Source organism: Balaenoptera physalus (assembly GCF_965194825.1).
Source record: "Balaenoptera physalus genome assembly, chromosome: 13".
NCBI lineage: Eukaryota > Metazoa > Chordata > Mammalia > Artiodactyla > Balaenopteridae > Balaenoptera > Balaenoptera physalus.
In genome coordinates, this window is record NC_138892.1 from 107523872 (window position 1) to 107545263 (window position 21392).

The window sequence follows — 21392 nt, forward strand, 5'->3', positions numbered from 1 at the left end:
AAGGCCAGGGCTGAAGGCTGGGAAACCGACACGCAGAAGGAAAAGAACAAGGCACAGATGAAAAGGTGCCAGGGGAACAGACAAGCACAAGCCCGGAGGCCACCGGAAGAGGAACATCAAGCCCGAGCTCTCCGCTCACACCCTCATCAGGCAGCAAGCCCGCTCGGTGCTGGGCCGAGGTGACACAGAGCCCGAGAGCAAGGTGACACCGTCTCCCTGGAGCTCACAATCTGGTGTGAAAGTGACACTGAGCCGTCACTGTAAGTTGGGAAAAGCGTTGAGAAGGCGGAGTGACTGTAACGCAGGGTTAGTAATGGAGAGACGCGTTAGACTGGCAGGTTAGGAAAAGCTTCTTTGAAGAAGGAAAGTTTGAGCTGAGAACTGGAGGGGGACGGAGGAAGGAAGGATCTTCCAGTCAGAGGCAACAGTGGGTTCCGAGGCCGCTGGGGGGCTGAGGGAGAGAAGGCAGACGCGTCCAGGGCAGGCCTGAGTGGGAAGGGGCGGGGCTGGAGACGGAGCAGGGCCGGGCAGACCCTTGATGGCCTTGGTCTTTGTCACAAGACCATGAGAAATCATTGAACATAGCTGGTTGGTTTGGTGAGCTTTCCATCCCTGAGGATCCTCGGACATTAGGAAGAGTCTGTGCGGGAGCGAGAGGCCCCGAGCGGCGGCACTCGAGCAAAGCGGCTGCCGCAGCAGCTCTGGGGGTGGTGCTGGTGCGGCTCAGGCCAGGGTCACGTGCGGAGGTGGAAAAGGGACGCGTCCTCTGTGTGTCCTAATTGCAGGAGCTGGAACCTGGGGGCAGGCGGGGCGGGAACGGGCCGCAGGGGACCCTCCCTCCACACGTGAGGCCGTGGACGGGGAAATGGCAGTGGCCCCGGAGCTGCTGGGCCTCACCTTTCCTCAGAGCGGAGGCAGGACCGTCTTCAAGACGAGAAGCCCATGAAGGAGACCAGCACTTACGGGACAGCCTTGCCTGAGACTAGGGCACAGCTGGCGTCAGAGAGGGAGACGCGGACTTCCACAGAAAGAAGTGCCCGGTACTCTGGGACGGACCGAAGGAGGGAAGAGAGCCACGGACCAGGAGTCCCAGATCTGGGCCCGGGCGGCAACCTCAGGCTCGCCCCCTGGGACGTGCGGGGCGGCTGCCCGTTTGGCTCCTGTGCTCTTGGCTCCTAGAGGGGCCTGGGAACCGCCTGCGGGGACCCCCTGCACCTCTTCTGTGTCTGCGGCTTCCGCAGGAGAGGCCCCGTGAGTGAGGCAGGCTGCACCTTGTAAAATGGCAGACCCCAATCCAGCTGGTGTGTGCGAGGTCCCTTTAGTCTCAAAGCGCACAGTTCTATAAAGAAGGTAGAGTCAGAAACAGGATCCGACGCAGAGGGTCGATGATACCGATGGACGTGCATCTCGTCACAGAAGTGAGCTGGGGGTCCCCGGATAGCACAGGAGATTCAAGCTAGTGGGTCCCCAAGAGGTGCCCTGTGACGGGGTCCAGGGTCCGGCCCCTCTGGCCTCACCAGCCGTGCGTGGAGTTGAGGACGTCGCCTCAGACGTGCGTCAGCCTAGATGGTGCCTGCAGCGCCATCTGACCGACGTTAGGGCGAATCGGGAGGATTCGGGGAATCGCTGTGTCACACGGCAGGGAGCAAAGATACGGGCTTACGACTCTAAGAAGCGGAAAGGCTAAACATACAAGTAGCTCCCAAGGAGTTCAAATATTTGTCCAATAATGACAACTGCAAACTGGGTAACTGAGTGAAGCAGAGGGAGTTCCAGGCGTGTCTCCCGTTTTAAACCTTCACATCAGCAAAGACAACCGCGGTTTCCTGCGAGGTTTGTTGTGGAGGCCTGAGGGAAAGAGGCAGCTGGGCTGGACAAACGTCAGGTCCACCCAGCAGGGCTGCACTCGTGGCCTTACGTGCGAGTTACCCACTTTCTGCAGCTGCTGCTCTTCAGGAATCCACGGAAAACACGGGGAGGAAATCCTACCTTATAGAGCAGTAACTAAGGGGAGCCCGGACGCCTTCTGAGCAGGCTGGTCCCCAGCGGGGTCTGGAGCAGCCGGGCCCCCTGGTGTCTGTGGACTCGCTGGGATCCAGGGGGCAGCACCCGCCACCCAGCCGGAACGCAGGGCTGGGGGGGCAGACACGGCGCCCGCAGGCTCCCGGCTCCCCTGCCCACCGGCGGCATGACCAGCTCTCCAAACCCCGAGCTGGTGGTCACCTCCCAGGACACGAAGCCTGCGGAGACCGGGTGCCTCTGGTTCCACGAAGTGCACTGACCCCTCCTACATGGGGAGTGTGAGGCCCTCCGCTCTCCCATACCTGGGCTTTCCTTTGTCCCCAGACACGTGCCCCCCGAGGACCCCCCTTCTTACCTGGGGTGCTCCAGTAATACAGAGCTTGGAGGGGGTGAGTGCTTTGGCCCCAGCGAGCCTGGAATAATGCTCCCGACCCGAGAGCAGCAACAGCAATCAGTTCAGTGTGGCGTCCAGGCTCGCACATCAGGACGCGTAACCACGGGGGAGAGAAAGTCCCACTCCATTTCCTCCGCCTCAGAACGTTCCAGAACACCCAGGAAGGAGCCGCAGCCAGTGACCACGCTTACCCAGGACGTCATCCCCAACAGGAGCCCTGGTCCTCCTGCGCCGCGTCCCAGAGTCGCTGCCTGGGAGACGTGGACACTCAGACCTCAGTGCCCCACACGGGACTTCTTAAGAACCCACTTTTTGGGCTTCCCTGGTGGCGCAGTGGTTGAGAGTCTGCCTGCCAGTGCAGGGGACACGGGTTCGAGCCCTGGTCTGGGAAGATCCCACATGCCGCGGAGCGACTGGGCCCGTGAGCCACAACTGCTGAGCCGGCGCGTCTGGAGCCCGTGCTCCGCAACAAGAGAGGCCGCGATGGTGAGAGGCCCGCGCACCGCAATGAAGAGTGGCCCCCGCTTGCCGCAACTGGAGAAAGCCCTCGCACGGAAGCAAAGACCCAACACAGCCAAAAATTAATAAATTAATTAATTTTAAAAAAATATGTACTTAAAAAAAATTAAAAAAAAAAAAAAGAACCCACTTTTGCTGACGACCCACCGGACTGAGAGGCAGACTTACAGGGAGGGCGTGTGGCCTGCACTGAAGGGCCCCCGAGAGGCCTCTGGAACTCTCCGAGAGAAGGCGGGGCCGGGCCAGGCCCTGTGGCAGAGCTGCCAGGCTGATGACTGGCCATGCTAGCTCGTGTCCCTCAGCGAGGGGTCATCTGTCCAGCAGGCCTGGCTGGCCTAGAGGAGGGAGCCCCCGGCTCCCCACCGTCCAAGCGTAGCCGGAAGGCATTTGTTTTTCCACTAAACTGTGGCCCTAAGTAAGATGCCACCCGTGGCCCTGGCCTCTGCCCACGTGCCGTGTAACATGTGATTAAAACCCTGCAGCCGTCGCCAGCGTCTTTGCGTGGGAAAGGTTATCAGCTGGCGGTTCGGAGCAGTAAAGGCTCTTGGCTCTGGTTCTCAGTGCCCCAGAGACATAATTATCTCACGCACGATGACTCTGCCACCTGTCACATCTTCTGGTTTATTTTTTTTAATAAAAAATAGCAAGAGGGGCTGTTTTCTTGCTTCGCAGCAGAGCTCACTCTGTGCTGAGCTGGGACAGGCGGATTTTGTCCCCTCTTCATCTCTGACCGGCGCTCCGCACCTGCCTGCCCATCCGAGCACGGTCTCCCACCCGCGGCCCTGCCAGCGCTCACTCCCCAGACACCAGGGCCTTCCCGACATGTGGCCTTCCGCAGGGCCGTCTCAAGTGCCTGCATGATCTCTGCCCCCAGCTCGGCTCCATCCAGCCTCCCACAGGCCGCAGGGCCTCCTGGAAGTTTCCACCTTTCAATGCCCCCCACTCACCCCGAGATGCCCCTCGAGTCAGCCACCAGCCCACTGACCGGTGCTTCTGTCCACAAGTCCCAGGTCTTCAGGGCTGCACAGCACTGCCAGCATCCAGGGTTTGTGCTCAGCCCCAGCCTGTTTCCTTGGGCCCAGGCTCCACACTCAGGCCAGGTCGTGATGGGGCCGGGCTCCTGTTCAGACAGCGCTGGGCCTCTGCCAGCCTGTTGCTGCCTGCAATGTCCGAGGGCCGCGTCTGCAGGAGGGGCTCCTGTCCTCCACGACTGTTCTCAGGGCGTGGCCCCCGACCCCAGCTGACGGTCTGAGAACACGGCACCCGCTCCGGGGGCCACGTCTCCACTTAGAAGATGCTAGATTCGTAGGTTTGTGGGCTGGGCCAGCCCTCGGTCTCCCCTTCAAACACACAGACACCAGGACGTGCTGACCGCAGGGCTGTCTCTCCGAAGCTGCTCCGTCCAGTGCCCGTGTGGTCACCCGGGGACGTCTGAGAAAAGAGGGAAACGTGTGTGTCGTTTGGTAACGTGTCCTCTTTCCCTTTCAGCCACAGGATCTCCAAGTCGAAGTTCAGGTGAGTGAGATGCTCCTTTCCTGCTGGGCTGGGGACACCCCCCGGCTGGGGGCTGAGGGAGGGCCTGCGGAGGGTCTGCTTTCCTTCTGCACGGCTCTCGGGAAGAGGCTCGTGGATCAGACCCGGCGAGCGGCTCCGGGCTTGGGGTTTGGCGCGTTAGTGACGTTGGTGGCACTGGCCCTAGGAGGTTGTGAGATGCTGTGTCCCCCCCCCTTATAAGATGAAGTCCGGTTGAAATAAGGGCCACGTGGCCACTTGCTGCAGTTCTCGGCCGTGTTTATGGAAGGTGAGGGCCGCGAGTTCTCACGGTGCTGCTTCAGAACCTTCCTCGGGGCCCCGTCCTCGCCCTGCCTGCCCCTCCAGCCTCGCCGCCTATGCATCCCGCGGTTCCCGAACGTCCCCCGTCCTCTCGCACGTCCAGGCTTTTGCGTGGAGCCCTCCTTCTACCCGAATCGTCTCCCCCCGGAGAGCTCGGGCTCCTGTTAAGAACCTCGCTGGTCCCGCATCTCCACACTTTCTGCAGACTCCCCTCCCTCCCCCCGGCGCTTTGCTCAGACCTCTGTCACCGCCCTCCCCACGCGGGCTCCCACGTCTCCAATAGGCTCCGTGAGCCTCCGAGGTGCTATTTGCAGGGAGCCCAGCCGGGCGCCCGGCGGGTAGCAGGCTGTCCACCGTGTGCGCTGGATGGACAGATATGTGAGTAGGGGTGGGAATTCACTCCCACAAAGCCTGTACGAGCCAAAAAATACTGTGTTTAAGTTTCATTATTGATCTAACCCTGCTTCCCCAGCCTCACCTCCTGTGTAGCAGGAGAATAAATAACATTACATTTTAGTCCAGCCAAGCAGTGTAGCCCAAGGCTGCATTTTAAACTGTCCCTTAAGCTAAATGTTCAGTTCTCTTCTTTCCTCTGCCCAGCTCCTCTCCAGGGTGGAGAAGCAGGGCCGGGACTTCAAGACCCCGGAAGTACCCAGGCCTCAGTGAGGACTGGTCCTGGGGTCCACCCCGAGACCCCTGCTTGTCCCCCTGAACCGGGCCTGCCGAGGGGCCACAGGTCCACCTGGTTGGGCCTCCACCCACGGTGTCCGTGGGCCCCATGTTTGCCTCTGGTCTTGAAATCGTTGCCTCTGGTCTCCGGCCCCCAGGCTCTTTGAGCCCATGGACACCTCCAGGCCCTCCGTGGACGGGCTGCGGGAACCGGGCGCTCACCTACGCGCCGGCCGCCCGTCCCGCTCTGTGCCTGCCTGGGTAGAGCTCTAGGCCGAAGGCTGGCGTCCCCCAGGGCCCCGCAGACCCCGTGCTACACCCCGGAGAGGCACCTTCAGCCCTGATGTCCTGGCCTCCCCGTGACTATCTGGCTGTTTCTAGAGCTTGGCGCTCGGCCAGAGAATTGAATGAGGATGCTGGTGTGGGACCCTCTCCTCTCCTGCTGTCACCTTCTGCTCCCGTGTTCCGCTGGGGCTGGAAAATGCAGGCTTTCTCCCCTTCCACTTCCTCTGAAGCCAAGACCTCCTTCACATAAAAAACCGAGGGTCAAGTCTCCCAGGTCCAGCTCTTGTTACGGGAGAGAGCTCAAGAAATGTAGAAAATCCTTTGTCTCCGTAACGCTCGGATCTTAGTGCTTTCTCTCCAGCACCTGGAGGAGCGGCTGGCACTTAGTGGGGACTTGATAAATACTAAGTGAAGGGACGAATGTCCTGCCCCCGGATGACATTAGGCTTGACGCAGACTGAGATGAAAGTTCTGTTTTACAGCCAAAGCTGAGAAAGCACTTTGTGCTTCTGGCAGTTCCAAAGCCCCCATGCAGGGAGAGAGTAAAGGGCTATAAAAATACCTTTGAAAATATTTCCAAAACATCATTCTCATTACATGAAAATGGGTGACTCATAAATGAACAAATGAATGCGTGAGTGAATGAATGAACAAACGTGCTCTGGGGGGTGGAAGAGAAGTCACAGACTTGCCTGGACTCGCTCCAGCATGAGATGACCCAGGAGACGGGGGGCGTTCTGTATCCAGTGCTCTAGGGTGTAAGCTGTGCTCTCGAAGAAGAGGGGCACGGGGGTCCACGTGGACCCCTGGACTCTGCTCGGTTTTGAGACGTGGCTCAACCTGCTGGTACCAGATCCCCCTCCGGGAAGGGCTCTTCCCCCTGCAGCTACTACTCAAGATACAACAGAAACACACAGAGAAGTTTCTGTATTCATTCCCAAAAGGCTTATTACTAGTCAGTTGGCACCATCAGTAAACCCATTTTCAGAGGAGGAAACTGAGGCTGAAAGAGGCCCGGGGCCACGTGGCTCACGCTTGGCCAAGTCAGGATCCACGCCCAGGACCCGGGCTCTGCACCGTGTGGTGAAGTCCTGCCCAGGGATCCGAAGCTGTTTCTGCCCAGCTGTGTGTCTAGGGGCTGCAGCGAGGGGTCGGGGGCTGCTCCGGGGCACAGCTGTTGAGTAGAAACACAATGCCGGACACTTACACCCTTTGTAAAACTTTCTAGTAGCCATGTTAAAAAAGTGAAAAGGAACAGGTGAAATTCATCTTAATATAGTTTATTTAAGCCAGTGCGTCTAAAACATCATTTCAATATGTAATTAATATAAAAAATGAATGACATATTTTATATTAATTTTTCTATGAAATCTTTGAAATCTCGTGTGTCATTTACACTCACTGCACGCCCAGTTTGGACTGGCCACGTTTCATGTGTGCAGTAGCCACGGGTGGCCAGTGGCTACCACACTGGACAGTGTGACCCCACAGGGTCAGATGGCAGCTGCCTCATCTACACCCTACAGTCCAGTGGTGGTGTCTGTTTAGGGAATAACAAAGGCTGGCAATGGACTGAAAATGCCATCGAAATCACCAAGGTCGACCCTGAGCAGCCTCTGTCCGCTGCAGACGCAGGAACATTGTCCTGACCCCTTCTGTCTGTCTGATTGCGGCAGCTGACACGGGTACGGGAGGCGCAGGAGAAAAACACAGTAACACAGGGGAAACGGAAAGAGAATTTCGGCAACTCAGAAGTAACCTCGTGAACAGTGAAGAGCCTCTTTTACTCCAGAAAAGAATCTAAAATTTCAGTTAAAACAAACCACACACACAAAGCATTCTCGATCATTTTCTCAGCTTAACAATGACAAATAACAGAATTTGAGCCTCAAACTGGCCTATTGCATTTGCAAGACAGTGATACAAAGTCACAGGGTCTTTAAAGGAAATATTAGAGCAGAGGTTTTAGGGAAATTCTGGCAAATTAAGGGACTTATATAATATTAGGGCAATATTAGGGTATTCCCTTGGTAAGCCAAGTCTCTACTTTGAGGAATAAGGAACTTTGCAACATTTGGGGCTCAGAATAGGACTTAAACAGTTACAGAACAAACGATTCTGAACGCCTTCTGCAGCTTGAAGGGATTAGTCAGATGACATGTTGGGGCTTGGATCTGGACGTCACAACGGTCTGAAGTGAACCCCTCGGGGGTCTGAGGTTGGGAGCCCTGTCTCGCCCGTCTTAAGAGAAATGTGCCTCTGAGGTCCCTTTACCTCTGCCATCCCGTAAGCAATAAGGCACATGCCCAAATTTGCCGCAGTCGCTCATAGCCCATTTTTTGGTTACTTTTGTATAAAATAGTTAAATGTAAGGATTTTCTGGGTTGCTTGTTCTCAGCTCTGGCCACTGGAAAGAGCCCCAAGTGCCCACCATTTGGGTGCTGTCTCCTGTTCTAGATGCTTGTCCAAAATTCTGTGCCAAGCAAACTCCTTCAGGAGCACTGCCCCCTCCTCACCCCGACCCCATCCGCGGGGTCCTAAGCCTCGTCCACAATGCGGAGTGAGTAAGGGTGTGTAAAGTTTGTCTCTGCTGCCCTACCTGCCTGCCGGCCCAGGGGTCCTACTGTGTAGGACCACAGTGGTAGGCTGTGAGCCCATCACAAAGGACGCAACCCCTTCCCCTCAGGACCCTGTGATCTCAGTGGAGAAGCCGGAGTCACACAGTAAAGATACTGACCTACAGGAAACAGAGCATCGTGTCCTCTGGGGAGGCTGGCTGGCACCCCACGATGGGCTGGGATGCCCTTCTACGTGCCCCTGGGGCACCTCTACTAAGCCCGCCTGGTGCACGGCACCCTCGGGGTCCGTATCACCGACCCGAGTTTCCCGTCTGCGTGTTAAGCTGAATATCTAGTACTTGGCTCGGGGAAGATGTTTCAATAAATGTTTCTTGAACGTGTAGCTAAGTGAGCAGCACGGACAGTAAGCATGACTGGAACTTGGCAGCTGGGACGTCTAGAAAAGTGCGCCGCCGGGAAGCTGGGGCCCCCGCTGAGCCCTAAAGCAAGGGGGGGACCCAGAAGGGGAGGATTGGTGGGGGGACAGCCGTGTCGATAGAAAGGCAGGAGCCGGGCCGGTGCTGGGAAGGGGTCAGGCGGGTCCAGGCGAGCGAGCAGAGCTGTCGGGTGGGAACGCAGCAACGCGCGGGTTTGAAGACGTGCAAGAGACATGTCCGTGCCCGCCGTCACCACCAGGTCTGTGTCCGGGAAGTTCCACTTATAGAGGGAACAACTTTCCCAGTGAGAGTGAAGGGAACGTGAATAGCAGGCAAACTCCTCCTCCCTGTTTTATCGTTTAATTTCTATATCCTCCGTGCATACGTAAACACACAAATACATTTACACATTCTAATGAACCACTGCATTTATTGTACAGTAGGAAGCGTTGCCAGGAAACCAGTTGTCAAGCAAAGCTATATTTTGAAGGGTGGGAGGTGTGTAATTATCTTTAAATACTTTCTCTGGATGGTAATTACTCCACCCCCGCCCCGGCCCGAGCCCACGTGACTCTCCTGAGTGGCTGTCTCGGGAGCGCACGATTCCACGGGTGCCGCCCCGTCCGTCACAGCCGCAGCTGCGGGGCCTCCAGCAGAGCAGCTCCAGACCCCGGGCCAGGCCCGGGCATGTGGCACCCGCTTTCACCCGCCCCAAACTTGGGGAAGAGCGCAGTCAAGTTCTGGGTGTGAGACGGAGTTGGAGTCGGTTCCTCCAAACCGTGGAAGAGCAACCGTGATTCCTTTGGCCTCCGAATCACAATTATTGGTGATTTTTGTAAATGAGGTTGTCTCTATTCAAAACATTCTTTGCAACTACGGTGTAACCTATTGCCGACTTAAAATCATGCACAGTGTGAGGGTTGTGAGTTAAGTCTTATTCGAGGCAAAATGAGGACTATAGCCCGGGAGACAGCATCTCGGATAACTCTGAGAAACTGCTCCAAAGAGGTAGGGGGGAACGTCAGTACGTATGTGATTTTGGTGAAGGGGGAGTACATGCAATGAAGCACATATTTTCTGCAGAAGGTTTCTGCTAGTCTTGTGAAGGTTACTGCTGGTCTCGAGGAGCAGACATCACCATGAAGGATCTTAGTGCTTTTCTAGATATGAGGAGATGCAAGAATTGGGCTCATAAAATCTTCTCCTGAAAACACCTAACTATCTGAAGACCTGCTCTGCCAGTTTTTCCCAGAGCACAGTGCCTCATTTCAGCTCTCCACCCTGAACTCCTTTCAGGGGGCGTTGAAGGTCAGAAGCTGCAGCGGCTCATGATTTAATCCTTGTAGAGGTAGATGGCAAGCGCCAATTTGTAGTTGACGCTATTTAAGATTGGATGTGAGTTTGTCCTGAAAACTCGTTTTTCAGGGGGGGGAAGAAGTCTTACCAACTTTGTCTACAATATCACCAAACTCGATCGCAGGAGAGAAGCAGAGTCCCACCCCGGCGAGAGCAGGCACCTGAGCGCCGTGGTCCAGCACCGCCGGAGGCCGCCCCCCGCTAGGGACCACCTGGGCCCCTGTCCCATTGCCTTGTACCCCCTGCGCCCTCCGCCAACCCTGTTGTCACCCGTGGTGTGTCTGGAGCATGGAAGCCTCCACAGTGCATTGGGAACCATCGTTTTCTGACCCCCAGGCCTTTCTTCTCCATGTAGCGACTCTCCCCCGCCCCAGTAGCAGCAAACGTCCCTGCCAAGGTTTGGTGCTCCCTGGAGGTGGCGTCCCCGCCCCCTCAGTGACGGGGGTGAGGTCAGGTCAGAACACCACCCCTTTAATCCTTTCTTCCCTCCCTGCCCTGTAAGCCAATACCAGGTCCTCCTGCAGCTCCCAGGCAGCAAGGCCCTCCTTAGATGTGCCCCTCGCTTTCTAATCTCAGAATAGATTTCAACAAAGGTGTGGCAGCAGGATTTTCCATGGACCGTAGGTAACAGAAATAACAGAGTAGAAATATAAATAAAGTCAAGCTCTTCAGAAGGCCGTCTGGGGCGTGTGGAGGGTCCTAACAACAGAGTCTTGAGCCTGGGGACCTGTGACTTCGTGCAGATATGAGTGCCAGGTGTCCAGGACGACAGCCATCCCCCCCCCCCGCTTTCTGTCCCCAGGTGGGGGCTCTGTCCTCAGCCGCCCAGTGGGTGTCCCTACGGACACGACCTGCGAGTACCTCGAGGCGTTTCCCGGCCGAGCCCCCCTCCGCAGGGCGCCCATGCTGGTGACAGGGCCTCCTCCAGACGCCCCTCCACCCTTTCTCTCTCCCCTGCACTCGCGGTCAGGGTCAAAGGCCTGCTGACTCCGCCTCCAAAGCCCATGCCACCTCACTGTCCGCCTTCCGCGAGTAAAGCTGTTGCCTCCAGCCCGACGGCTGGCCACGGCACCCCTCTTACTGTCCCCCAGCTGGACCTTGACCGTATGGCTGCTCTCGTTGTGTTTGGTTTTCTGGAATCAGATCCCCTCTCGATGCAGGGCCCCTGCAGTCTCCCTGGCACCCCTGTCCTTCCCTCCTCACATGGTGTTAATTTGGTAAATGTTTGGTCAACGGAATTACCAAATATATCTGCATATTCTCTCGGTATCAGGAGGATGAAATTAGGGACAAGCTATAAACCCGTCCACCACTGAACTCTAAAATGTGAGCGTTTCCTTGGGATCATCCGGCTTCACGGTTGTCAACCATGGTTACACATGAGAACCATCTGGGGAACCTTAACAGACAGCAACGGTATTTGGGGGTTATTTAAAAATTACTCAACCCCAGACAATCAGATTTTATTGGGTTGGGGCCCGGGGCCTGGTGGGTTTTTGTTGTTTTTTTTTTAAACTTTCCCCAGGTGGTTCTATGCACAGCCAGGTTTGATGAAAGTCGCTAACCAGAGGCCATGGGGGCGACTGTCCCGCGGCCCATGGATGAGCTTTCAGGGCCCACGTGTGGCGTGAACTTGTGTGTACAGGTGGGGGCAGTCTGCCTGTTGTTCTGAACACAGGGTGTAACCTCAAAGGACTCCACGGCCTCCCCTTCAAGGCAAGCACCTCTGGTCCACATTCACCTCCCACTCTTCACGGACGAGGCAGCTAGGGGAGCGCCGGCGCCTGGGCTGCAGGCGGGGGGAGGGGACGCCGCCGGCTCTGCCCTCACCCGGTGTCAGTCCAGACACCCAACTGCAGGGTCCTTGGTTTTCTCCTGAAAATCAGGACAACGCCTGCTTTGCAGACTTGTTTAAAGGGTCTGGGAGAAGGCATGAGAAGTGCCGATACGGTACCAGGCAGACATGGGGTTCACTAATGGTAACCATTACTAGTCCTAGTAATACTAGTCTTAAGACTTGCAATACTACTTCTAGTGATGCCGTTACTATGAAGTTAAATAACCTCCCTTCAGCTTTAGGCCAGACCCTCACACGAAGCTGGCCCTGCTCGGGGTCACAGGCCAGGGGGCCACAGTCCCAGAGGACCAGGGACCCCCCCCCCAAAGGCCACACCACCAGCCACGAGCTGGTGACCTTGGTGGGACGCTCGTCTCTTCAGCTCTGGTGAGGTTGGGCCAGTTCAGGGGAGGGAGGTGGCCACCGGGGGGCACGTTGGCCGGGGACCTGAATTCACAGCCGCCTCCCGCCCCGCCCTCCTTCTCTGCCCCTTTGCAGCCGCTACTGGCGCCGGTGGAATCGGTTCTGCAGGCGGAAGTGCCGCGCGGCCGTGAAGTCGAGCATCTTCTACTGGCTTGTCATCTTCCTGGTTTTCCTCAACACGCTCACCATCGCCTCTGAGCACTACAACCAACCCCACTGGCTCACGGAAGTCCAAGGTGAGAGCCGCCCGGCCGGCCTGCAGTACTCGGGCCGACTCGGCCCTGTCCCGGGGCAGGCAGGCAGGCCACGCCGGGCACACCAGGGCCTGGCAGCTCGTGAGCCGTTAAAACACACCAGCTCACTCTACACAGACGGGGCTCCCCTGGCCAGGCGATGCCCACCCCCCGCCTGCCCCGGCCGTCACCGTTGGGTCCAGGAGACACGGTCACGAGCTCTGGCTTGTTGGGCTACGTCAGATCTTTGGCTGCCGCCCCTCCGCCCCCAGTGAGTCTTCAGTACCTGGGGCCTCAGCATGGCCTCCAGGTGTGCTGGCCGAAACCTGTGAGGGGCGGTGAGCACAAAGCCAGGGAGAGGACGAGCGTGGCCTGAGCACCGGGAATGTCCTCGATGGCAGCAGGTCCCACCACCCCTACTGGGCCCTGGAAGGGATCTCCCTGGCCAGAGCCCTGGCGCCTACCCGGGGGTCAGGCGGACACGGCCTGGACCCGAGGTGTCTCCCGGAACCTAGATGGGGCTCGTCTCCTGGTGACAAGGGCAGACAAGGACCCCGGCTCCCGCTCTCGGCTGGTCAGTCTGGGCACATGGCTCCCCGTCGAGCCTCACTGCTCGTCTCTGGAAAATGGGCGTGGCAGCAGCCCTGCTGCCTGGCAGAGCCGCTGTGAGGAGCAGAGGATGGGGTGGGGTAGGGGCTGTGCTGGAGGTCTGCTGTGGTTGTGACTAGACCCCTTCCCACCAAGTCCACGCGGGGCGGGGCGTGTGGCGGGATCAAGCTTCGGGGCTTCCCCGCAGTGATCCGCCACGCTCACCTCCTCTCCCCCTCCGCTCCCCCGTGTGGGTCCCTCCAGATACGGCCAACAAGGCCCTGCTGGCCCTGTTCACGGCGGAGATGCTGCTCAAGATGTACAGCCTGGGGCTGCAGGCCTACTTCGTGTCCCTCTTCAACCGCTTCGACTGCTTCATCGTGTGCGGTGGCATCCTGGAGACCATCCTGGTGGAGACCAAGATCATGTCGCCCCTGGGCATCTCCGTGCTGAGATGCGTACGCCTCCTGAGGATATTTAAAATCACGAGGTGTGTGGCCCGTCACGCCCCCCGGGGACCCAGGGGAGGGGAGCCGCTGGGTCCTGAGGGGTCTGTCCTGGGCTCGTGTATTCGCCAGATGGAGCGTCCTTTACAGCGTCCTTTGGCTGCTCATACAGGCAGTGCAGGGGTGGTAGCCGCGGGGCCTCCAGGGGCATCGGGGACCCAGGCTCCTCTGTCCCTGCTTCACCAGCCCCGGGCCTGCCTTCCAGCGAGGTCACAGGCGGCTTCCGGAGGCCGAGCCCTCACCTGTGGGCTCGAGGCAGGAGAAGGGGCTGCCGGCTCCCTCCCGGGCTCCCCCGGAATCTCACCTATAGCTCAGTTCTTGGGGCCGCCCGGCAGCTAGAGAGGGAACCTGCTCTTGTAGCTGGGCCTGTGCTGAGCGTGTGCGGCATGAAAGGCAGGCACGGGGCCTTGACACGCCCCCTCCACCCGCTGCCCGCCACCCACCCGAAGGCCGCGGCCCCCTAACTCCCCCGGGACAGGCGGGGCGGGGACGGGCAGCCACTCCAGGACAGCAAGTTTCCACCGTGTTGTGACCCATTCTGGGTAGTGAGATCAGCTTATTGGATCACGACCATCATTTTTATTGAGAGATAATCCACGTACTATGTAATTCACTCTTTAAAGTGTACAGTTCAGGGTCTTTTTATGTATTTGCAGTTTCGCAGCCAACACCACAGTCCCGTTTTAGTGCGTTTCCATCCCCCAAAAGCAGACCCCACGCCCGCTCTTCCCTCCCCCACCCTCCCCTCCAGCGCCCATCACCACCTTGCCCCCGTCTCTACAGACCTGCCCTCTCTGGACGGTTCATGTCCATACGATCTGTGCTGTTTTGTGACCAGCCTCTTCCGCCTGGCCTGATGGTTTCAGGTCTCCCCCATGTTGTCCAGGGATCGGCGCTTCATTCCTTTTCATGGCTGAGCTGTATTCCATTATACGGATATACATTGCGGTTTGTTTATTCGTTCATCTGCTGGTGGATGTCTGGTTTATTTCTGCCTTTTGGTTCCTGTGAATAACCCGCTAGGAAGCATCGTGTTCAGGTTTTCATGTGGACGTGTTTTCACGTCTCTTGGATACAAGGAGCAGAATTTCTAGGTCACGTGATAAGTCTATAGTTAAGGATTTCAGGAAGTGCCAAACTGTTTCCCAAAGAGACTGGACCATTTTACATTCCCACTGGTGATGTATAAGGGTTCCAATTTCTCCTCATTCTCATTTTTAATGAAAGAATGAAATAGGGTGGGAAACATCGGCGTGCCTCACGTGAATGTAAACACGTTTCATAAAAATCCCCAAGATCGTGTCTGGGTCACAGTATAATATGTATTTCTCACCGTGGGTTGCGGTCTTCCTTGGAGGGGCACGTCAGAAGCACCTGAAGGGGAGGGGTTCCAACTGTGCCCCCAGGACAAGCCTCCCATCCTAGAGTCTGATGGGGGGAGACTGGGCGTCAGTGAGATCCTGCTGGGAAGAGTGGGGTTGGTATCGTCCGTGCCAGGCCCTGGACTTAACCATCTCTGCTCAGAGTGCTCTGAGTTTGCGGGGGCAGGGGGTGACGGGGGGCTGCAGGGCACCTGGGTGTGACTGTTCTCTTCCCAGTTCCCTCAGCAGCCCCCCTGCCCCAAACACACCTGCTCCCGTGGGTTCGTTGAGGGTAGGGTGAGAAGAGGCATTTGAAGAGTTGAGTTCAGTGCCAGGCACAGAAGATTCTTGGCAACCGAGCGTTCACTGTGACTCTAATTGTAACTGTTGTCGTTATCAGGAGAAGGAGGAGGGAGGAGAGGGCTAATAGTGATACACACACACACTGTGGCCGTATTTGTTCATCTGCCGTGTACACACTGTCCAGCTCTGAGAGGCAGGAAGCGGGCTTCATGGTGTGGGCTGAACCCGGGAGAAGCGGACAGTCCAGCTGGGGAGACGGAGTCCGCTCCTGGGAGGAGACAATGAAAGGAAAATCTAAGACAGAATGAAATGAGCTGGCAAAATGGGCAGGGGGGACATCTGCTTTGGGAGGTTGGGGACAGGAGAGCATCCCTGGGGAAGCTTCAAGGTCAGAAGACAGACTCAAAGTACACGCAGGAGTTAAATCCCCAAGTTGGATACTCCTGGGCAACACTTGCCTCGCCCCTGCCCCCGGAAGGAGCTCTTCCTGAATGTCTGAATATCTTGGCACCGCAGAAAATCCTCTGTTCAAAATGAAAGTAGTAGAAACATCATGACAATCCTGGTGAATGTACATCAGCTCTTGCTCTGTGCCGGATAGCCTGACACCAGTGCTTTCCTGCGTCTGCCCTGTAAATCTTCACCATCACCTATTAGAGAGGGTGCTGTTATCCTTATTCCCATTTTCCAGATGAGAAGACTGAGGGAGTTCAGTCGCTTGCCCAGGGTCGCAAAGCTGCTCAGGGGTGAAGCTGGGATCACAAGGCTCTGTGCCCCGACCATGACCGTGGGCTGCAGGGCTGATGGCTAAACTCTCTTTGTCTGTCTCCAGAGACAAGACGTAAGGGATTTTGAGTGATTCTGCTTGCTCCTCCTGGGTCTGCTAAAAGCTATTTTTAATTTGGAGTTTCAGGTGCCTCTTAAGTAATTCTCAAAAGTCCACATGCTTGGGGCTTTGTCTTTGTTTTTTAAATTCCTATAGAAAAGAATTTTGCTCCCAGATATTGTCATAGCATCTTGAAGAGACTTAATATTCATTCTGTTTCTAATCAACAATTTATCTATTTCTAATCTGAAACTATTGCCAGGAAGTCATTTTTAAGTCTATCTTTATCAGCGAGCTTCCTGAAGCCCCTCCACAAGAAGGATTAGTGGTATTTTCAGATCTCCATAAAGCCCATAAACAGAATAATTTCATGGTCTAATTGGAAGTTACTTTGGCAAAGGCCATCATCTTCCTGTTTTCCAGTCTCCAAACTGTCTGGGGGCTTTTGGAAGACAACAAAGAGTCCAGGTGTGGGAGGGTCCCATGCCCCCTTCTGAGCCTCGTCTCCAATGCACTCCAGTGGCCAGAAAGTGCCTAAAATAGGGGCTGGGGGTGGGCGTGCTGGTCCCCTGAGACGGGTCAGCCTGGTCCTGCCATCAAACAAGTCTGTTTCTCCCTCTTCTTTTAACATCTCTTGGAGGAAACTTTGCAACATCCCACTACTATTTTTAACAATGTTTTCTGGACCAGTGATTGTGATTTTCAAACCTAGATGACCTCCTCAAGGGAGCTCATTAAGGACCCATCACTCCAGAGATTTCAGCCAGCAACTCCTGGGGAGCTCCAAGCCGGTGGCCCAGTGACCTCACTTTGAGAAACTCTGGCCTGATTTTCTGCAGCTGCCCTTTGTCCTCTTTCTTGTCTAAAAATAGGAAGCTTTGTGTATAATTGGAAACTTGATTCTTCCCTCTCCACTCTCTCCGCTAGACAGTAGCCCTGACCCCGTTAAGACGGTGCTTCTGATGGCTCTCGACTGAGAAAACTCATAAAGACCTAATAGGAATCCAGCGAAGTTTTAAAATTGATTTTAATTTTATTAATTTCTACACACCTGAACACGTTTGAGGCTCTTTATGTAGAGTGCTAGGATCCTTGGATCCACAGATCCCCTCCTGTAGTTCCAGGCTGCCCTCCCCGCACCCAGGGCCTGTGGTCTGAGAGCCGGGAACACCGATCTAGACCATGGTTCTCAGCCGTGACCTCATGACCCTTCAATATGTCCAGAGCCGCTCAACAGTGTGTGGCAGGTCATTTGCTATTACTAAGAGCTTAAATACCAAAATCTATGAATGGTTTCTTCTTTACATACCAAATACAAGTACATTCAGTATTGCTCTTGTAACACCCTCACTCTTGGTCACTTGCGTTCCCGAAGGCTTTAATGAACGAGCAAGAACCAGGTGGGTTTACAACTGATCCGTGGCCCCTGCGGGAAGAGAAGCCTTTGGTTTATGATGACAATGAGTTGCTAGCCTGCTTACATTTTTTTGGCGCTTTGTCAGAATCTGAGCATGCCTTAGGAAGTATCCAGCATGTAGGCATATCATCCACCCTATGGGTCTCATTTTTTTATAAAAAGACTGGGAACCCTGCACCAGGCTGTCAGTTGATCACTGGGTATTCACAGTGCTATGGGTGGGGAACGGCAGGGTAAGAAAGTCTGGGTACCTCTGGGAGAACAGAGAGGCACACACGCGGCCAAGATCTTTGTCATCTTTGGGTAAATGACCATGGGCCTTCCAGCCGCGTGATGGATGGGGCTCTTTCTCCTGCTTTGGGGCTCTCTGGGGCTCTAAATGTTGCCCGGTTTCAACATCTAGTTTGTCTGCTGTTTGTCAGCCCAGCCTGACCTTCACTCTATGAGGAGGAAGAAGAGCTTCAGTTTGATTAGATCTGGATGTGGCTCCAATGTACTCATTACGTCTCATTTTTTATACAGTTGGTCTTCACGTGCGCCACAGTCCGTCCAGCCCTTGCTGTTTTCCCTCTTAAACCCTAAATGCTTCTCTTTCTTCTGCTACTCCTCCCCCGTGGCCCCTTCCCCGTCCCTGAGATGTGAGCTCAGCCTGACTCAGCACAGCCGGACTCACTGGTGAATCGTGACCGCACAGGGGCCCGCAGCCCCGAGGTGCAAGCCTTTTGCAAATCCTCCAGACTCTGAGCGCCTCCATGTAACAGCCGGTCTGGCCACGAGCATCAGACCCTCCCGGCCCCCTTCTCAGGGCCCCAGGGAGGCTCTGAGCTTCTCACGGGCCACTATTATAAACGTAACTGCGGCGTCCGCCCAGTTGCCAGGCAGGGGCCTAAGGAGAAGGCAGCTCAGACGCTAGAGCCCACGGGCCGGCCGTCGGCGAGGAAGGTGCTTATTCTCGGGGGTTAAGGAGACGGGAGGACGACGTCTGGCTCCCTGTCTCACCCCGACACAACCACAGGGCCGACTGGGGACTCTGAGAGGCTCACAGGAGCACCGCCTAAATCCCACGGTCAAGGCCAGGACACCGTGCCGGTCGTGATCAGCTCGCATCCCCCAGGGGGTTCTGCTGCCTGTGTGACCGAGGCCTCTGGTGCAAACGGGGAAGACAAGGCCTTTGGGTTTGTTGCCCAGGTGGGGTTTGGCTCGGGAGTGACGGACATAAACCGTGCATCCGGCCTGGGGACGGAGGGCGGGGTGGGGACAGCAGGAGCTCAGCCGGCAGGTGTGGCCTCGTCCCAGACCCTGACCGCCGGGGTCTGGAGTTCTGTCCGCATCCTCCCGGCCGAGCAGATGCCCGTTCAGCCTCTAGCGTCCGTCCAGGCTCCGGTGCGTCTTAGGGGACCAGGGCCCAACTTCCCTGAGGTGGTCCTTGGGCACCACCGTGTCCCGCGGCTGCGCGGGGAGGGGCTGAGCTTCTCCCTGAATGGACCCCTCCTGCTTCCCCAGGTTCTCCCCCGAGACCGTGTCCCTCGCCCACTCCTGCCCTCGGGACGGGGCTCAGCAGGCCCTACCACAGACTCAGCGCGGGGCGTTTGCTTTGAAACACTCCACCACGATAGATCAGTGCTGCCAGCACTGAGAGGCTTTGTTTTTGCTCCTCAGGACGAGGACGGTTGGGATGGGTATAAATTTAGTGATGACCAGAGAGGCGGGTGGGAGAGGGGCATTTGCAGAGCTCCAGAGCTGTGGGTACCATTACCAGGAACATCTTTTCTCTATAGCAGGCTCGGGGCTCCGCTCTGTACCCAGAGCGGAGAGGGTGGCCCTGAGCTCTTTGAAGCAAAGGTTCATGAGATAAAAGTTCCGGTTCACGCAAGGCCTGGGCTTTTTCCATCGTCAGGAGACAGGAGCGTTCCACGGGCGCCAAAGCCAAGGCCAACGGAACAGGGAACAGGATGCACGTAAAGTTCCCTGAGCAGGTGGCACTTAGACCAGGAGGCAGAGGGGAGGGGACGAAAGTGAGCCAAGCGAGGGAGTTTCAGTCACGACGAAAGCGACGCAACGGGGGAAAGCCCTCACTGGCACCTGCTGTGGGTGGGAGGGGCCGGGTGGGCAGGACACGCCTCTAGGGAGAATGATTCCTGGCCACAGGAGGGATGAAGAGAGACCATGACCCCAAGGGTGACCCGGCAGGGGAGGCGAGTCTCTCGAGCGGCCTGTGCTTCGGGGGCTGAGACCCCCAGTGCTGGAGGGTTCTTCTGTGCACGTGGACGCACGCGGGTGTCATTCTGAAGAGGCGGGGCTTGGTTTTTCTCAGTTTCCCTACAAGGTTCAAGACCTTGAGTCCTTTGTTCTGCTGGTGCCCACTTTTCTCCAAAGCGCGTTCTTTTTTGGCGTGAGTGTGTGTATTTCAGTCTTAATCAATTAGCATGAAAGCCCCCTTCGACAGTGAATATGCCGTCAACCCTCCAGTTTACCACCCGCCAACCCTCCTGGAGGGAGAGGGATCCTGGGACACAGGGCCACAGCGGTCACAGACATCAGGACCAGACTGACATCAAGAAGGACAGAGGTGCAGGGTCTGCAGGGCCTTCGCATCGCCCTGCCCGGAGGCTGCACCTGGCACCTACGGCCCTCTTTGGTATCAGTGTTGAGGAGAACCCACCCTATTCCCTGCCACCTGCCATGGCGAGCCAGGCCCCAGATGCCAGCCGTCTCCTCTGAGCTCCGCGGTATCCCCACGGCGATCCCCGTGTCGGTCTTCCAGGGAGTGCACGTAGGGATGGACGGCCTTCCGTCCAGCGAGCGGGGTCCCTCGTGACGCCAGGCCACTGGCGCCAGCTCTGCTCGGTTAGTGCTGCTCCAGAGGCACAGAGCACAGGTGGCAGGCCACACGCGGGGACCTCCACCCCGTCCTGCTGGACGGGAAGCCACAGGGGGCTGAACGCAAGCAGCGCCCACAGCCACGACCTGGTGCAAGGGCAGCATCTCCTCAGCCCAGGTGTGTCCGTGAGCAGGTGGGCTGGGTCAGGTCCTTGGGCGCAGTCTGTCTCGTGAACCACGGCTGGCAGGTGCCCTCAGACCTGCGGCCACTTGTTCTGAGCCCCCGGGGGGGACGCTCTCCCCAGGGGGGACTCGTGTTCACACTGCTCTCTGGAATCCTACCCAAGCGTCCAGAAGCCACGGCGACCCTACTTTCTACGTAGCAAATTGATGCATCATAGACTTTTTTTCTTGTTTCCTTTTTTTTGAATCAAGGCATACAGTTGATCCTTGAACAACAGGGGTTTGCACTGCAAGGGTTCACTTCCATGCAGATTTTTTCACAGTGCAGGTCTGCACAGTCCGAGGTTGGTTGTATTCAAGGACACCGACTGTCAAGGTATTCTCGGGTTTTCAACAGCTGAGGGTCGGTGCCCTCAGCCCTGTGTTGTTCAGGGGTCCACTGTAATTGACATGTAACATGATATTTGTTTCAGGTGAACAACATAATGTTTCCGTATTTGTATACGTTAGGGAATGATCACCACAACAAGTCCCGTTAACCTCCGTCACCACACACAGTTTTTCTTTTCTCATGATGAGAACATTTTAAGCTCTATTCTCTTAGCATCTTTCCAGTGTAAAATATAGTATTGTTAACTGTAGTCACCATGCCGTACATCACATCCCCAGGACTTATTTGTTTTATAACTGGAGGTTTGTAGCTTTTGACCCCCTCACCCAGTTCGCCCACCTCCCCCCACCCCACGCCTCTCGGGACCAGTCTGTCCTCCTGACACATAATAGTGTGACGAGGGGTCTGGTGGTGGAAGCTCAGGAACCCCC

At 56.6% G+C, this 21392-nt stretch overlaps 1 protein-coding gene across 24 annotated transcripts in view; it reads left to right on the forward strand.

Annotated features, from left to right (window-relative positions):
• The window catches only part of CACNA1C (calcium voltage-gated channel subunit alpha1 C), a 559192-nt gene that overhangs the window by 441419 nt on the left and 96381 nt on the right, over window positions 1-21392 (forward strand). For all 24 annotated transcript variants that reach the window (XM_082422029.1, XM_082422051.1, XM_082422040.1 and 21 more), the window contains exons 11-13: window positions 4424-4450; window positions 12409-12569; window positions 13419-13644. In XM_082422029.1, the coding sequence (XP_082278155.1) occupies window positions 4424-4450; window positions 12409-12569; window positions 13419-13644 (414 nt within the window). The remainder of the gene's footprint in view (window positions 1-4423; window positions 4451-12408; window positions 12570-13418; window positions 13645-21392) is intronic.